This window comes from Austrofundulus limnaeus, unplaced genomic scaffold, assembly GCF_001266775.1.
Source record: "Austrofundulus limnaeus strain Quisiro unplaced genomic scaffold, Austrofundulus_limnaeus-1.0 Scaffold217, whole genome shotgun sequence".
NCBI lineage: Eukaryota > Metazoa > Chordata > Actinopteri > Cyprinodontiformes > Rivulidae > Austrofundulus > Austrofundulus limnaeus.
The window spans coordinates 918,248-921,955 of NW_013952619.1; the positions used below are offsets into that span (position 1 = coordinate 918,248).

The following is a 3,708-nucleotide window of genomic DNA, read 5'->3' on the forward strand; positions in this document are numbered from 1 at the left end:
AGTTTTTATAATTTTTAAACTAAAAGTTTAAAAATATATTACACGGACGGAGCCATTTTATCTACAAGCAAAGCATTCTGGGTAAATGATGACGTGGATAGGTCCTCGGTGTGAGCGAGCTATATCCACCCTGAAGGTTAATCTTGGACAATATCTGATGATCGACTCTTTTAAATGAAACCAGAGAGCGTTGACAGAGAGGAGAAGGTAGAAATGACTCAGCCTGGAACTGAAAATATGGATGGAGGACAACAGAGCTGCTTCATGGAAGAAGAACCTCAGCTTAGCCTGTTAGCTTTAGCGTTAGCCCAGACGCTATCACCACATATATGTATTAGCTCAGTGCTACACATTCTCCTCTCGTCACTGTCCTCCATCCACATGACCTCAGTTTAGCTTGTTTTTCACGCTAGCACTGAGCTAATACATGTTAGGCAATATAGCGTCGGTGCTAGTGCAAAGGCTAATAGGCTAACACGAGGTTCTTCTTCCATGAAGCAGCTCTGTTGTCCTCCATCCATATTTTCAGTTACAGGCTGAGTCATTTCTACCTTCTCCTCTCTGTCAACGCTCTCTGGTTTCATTTAAAAGAGTKGATCATCAGATATTGTCCAAGATTAACCTTCAGGGTGGATATAGCTCGCTCACACTGAGGACCTATCCACGTCATCATTTACCCAGAATGCTTTGCATGTAAATAAAATGGCTCCGTCCATGTTAAAATATATTTTTAAAAATAAAAAAATTAAACAGCCTACAGTATTTTTACAGTCTTTATTTTACAGTTAAAATATGTTTATCAAATAAAGTCTAATGTTACAACTAATCGGGGATCTCTTTAAATACTTATTTCGTTAAARTGAAAGTATATTTAGAAAKGGTTACGAAAGACTAAAAAACTGACAAACCTCCAATTTGTTATAACATGATGTTTTAATATCAATTTATCTACAAAATCTTGTTTTACACCACTATAATCTGGTATTTATGGAAAGTGCACTGTCACTGAAGCAAAGGAACATATAAAAATTACAAACAAACAGACAGTACCATTTTAATCATAAAATGTCCGTTCATTTGGCGTCAGTACTTACAGTAGAAATGAGCAGTCGTCTTAAAACAGAATGGTTCAACTTTATGTGGCGTTTCTGAATCCCTATATCAATGTTTTTAAGATTTTTTTTTATTCTGAAGAAGCAGTTATGTATTTCCTCATCAAGTCAGCCCATTTCTGTARGTATCACTGAAGGCAGAGCTTCCATAAAGAACTAATAAAACCAAATGAGTACATTCTTCAGCTGTCCACAGCTGGTTGTCTCTTGATTAACCAGAGAGTTTGGTAATCCTTGGAGACCCAAACATATGTATGACTCTGCACCACAGAAAAAACAGTAGTTCTTCTTGGTGCCTTTTTGAAATTCTCTTTGACTGTTAACTGCACAGTTTGGTGGTCTCGTAATCCACTGTATTGGGCAGGCGTGAGCTGAAAGCCTGTAAAGAGGCGTGGATGCGGACCACCTCACTGGGAGTCAGTTTGAGTCTGTGACGAAGGAGACAGGCGAACAGGTCCAGCTTTGGTTGACCTGGAGGGGACAGCCTGTTCACCCGGTCACGTATTTCCAAGAGTTGAAGCATGGCCGTGTCTTGGGAGCCTTGTGTGTACGGGTAGTCCAGCTGCAGAATCAAGTCACGAATGGCTTCTGGGTCAAAGTGCATACTGTAGCCAAAGACCTGGATGCTGTTGATCTTCATGTAACCCAGGCTTTGAGCAGGATCTGTCATTTCGATGGGCTCATAATAAACACTGTCATTCACTCCATCGTGAGTCTTTATCCTGCTGCGAAGGTAAATGTGGATGGTTTCAAAGAAGGTTTTCCACTTGTTGCCCAACGTCAAAGTCCAGTTATAACACTCAAAGGGCAGGTCCAACTTGCTTGCGTGCCAGTCCGGAAAGCTGTTCTCYTTGACGGGGATGTACCAGCTCTCAGAGTGGCTCCCTCCAAACGGGTTGATGTAGAGAGTTAGCGCAGGCTCGAGGGTGCTGTTTTTTGTAAGGCAGATCTGGAGGGATATTCCAAGCAGCATGTGGACCATGTTGGACTTGTACTTGTTGCTCTTCAGTGTCAGCAGCATCCTTTTCCTCCACGACGGGTCAAACCAGCTGTTAAGTCGCATGTCGTTGCTGATAAAAATTGCATGGACCTACACGACACAAATACACAGAAACAGTAAATACACGAGGGTTTAAAAAGTGCAAGCTGCAAAACAAACCACATTCATATTATGTCTGGAGTTTAACTAGATCTTTGTAACACTTTGATTTATTGTTTTGTTTTTTGTGTCWTGTTATCTGCTGTTGTGTTTGGTATACTTTTCCTGTTGCATGACAATCTGAGCCCTGAAGTAATTTTATTTTTGTCCTTTTTTGACCATATAAAGCAGTGGTTCTCAAAGTTCGGGTCGAAACATCAAGGGGGGTCTTGAAAGTGTTTTCAGAATTAACAACATTTAAAAATTACAATTAATGACGACTGTTTTTGCTTTAGTTGTTACAAAAWTCAATAGTTAGTGCTCCTAAAATGGATGAAATTAGCATAACTAGTTAACATGCACCAGAATGCCGGCATTCCATTTCTACTTTCACTTTGGTTTAAGACGTGATACATGGCTTCTAAAGTGAGAAAAACTACCAATAAGAGCTCAAAATGGATGTTTAAGTCCTCCCCTTTTGATTGACACCTCATTTGGCCAACTGGGTTCATCTATCAGATCTCCAGAGCCAATAATCTGTGAGAAATGACCAACTTCCAGTTTGTGTCACCCTGMGCTAGATTGACCATAGAATTGGCCAATCAGCTCCGAGATTCATTCTGATGCTACAGCTGTGTAGCCAATCACAGTACCTTTCATTTGGTATATAGTTTGAAGGGGTGGGAACTTTGTTTAGCCAATCACAAGCCAAAGATGGCCAACATTTGAGACAGTCATCCTTTGTGGATGGATAGCTCCATCCAGTAGACYAAGAAGAAAACAATGTTTTTTCATCTTTTTTGAAAAGTTAGCTGGTTAAACATGCTGGTACAGTAGAAATATATTTGTTATGAAGTGTTTCGAGTGTTTCAAGACATGGAGGAGTGATTTTTGTGGCCAGGAGAAGTAAAAAAAAATGTTTGTGTAATACCGCTTCCAGTCGGCCATTTTGAATTGCTAATTTCATCATATTTGAGGACAAATATGCATCAAAAGTAAGTGAAAAATAAATATTTTTTTTCACTGCTGGTGGTTTTATAAGCTGTGTGGAATGTTAATGCTTTGAAAAAATAAGGATATATTTGTTTATTGTTGTATTTTGGATGTTTATTGGTGGAAATTGGCTGAATGTTAATAATTATTTTGGCAATTTAATCATGCTGTGAGTAAATATGGAAGGTAGAATGTGTTTTGTGGGATTTATATCTTTAATTTGAGCCCAGAGTGAAGTCTCTGTGTTGAAGCATTTAGAAATTACAGTGTTTTAGATAAAGTGTACAGTTTGGACATATTGTACATGTGTACAAATATGCAAATGAGACATGCTGGATTGTACTATGTCTCAAATATTCATATTTTATGCTACTGTTACCAAATTTGAACTGGTTGAGAATTAATATTTTAGCCCAGTAATTTTTTTTTCCTAATATCTCATTCCCTTCATGTTCTGTGATACTT

At 38.7% G+C, this 3,708-nt stretch overlaps 1 protein-coding gene across 1 annotated transcript in view; it reads right to left on the reverse strand.

Annotated features, from left to right (window-relative positions):
- Positions 1–792: 792 nt before the first annotated feature.
- The window catches only part of LOC106525209 (BMP/retinoic acid-inducible neural-specific protein 3), a gene marked incomplete at its 5' end in the record, with an annotated part of 21,005 nt that continues 18,089 nt past the window's right edge, over positions 793–3,708 (reverse strand). The window contains 1 exon segment of the mRNA XM_014019362.1: positions 793–2,202. Within this exon segment, the coding sequence (XP_013874816.1) occupies positions 1,432–2,202 (771 nt within the window).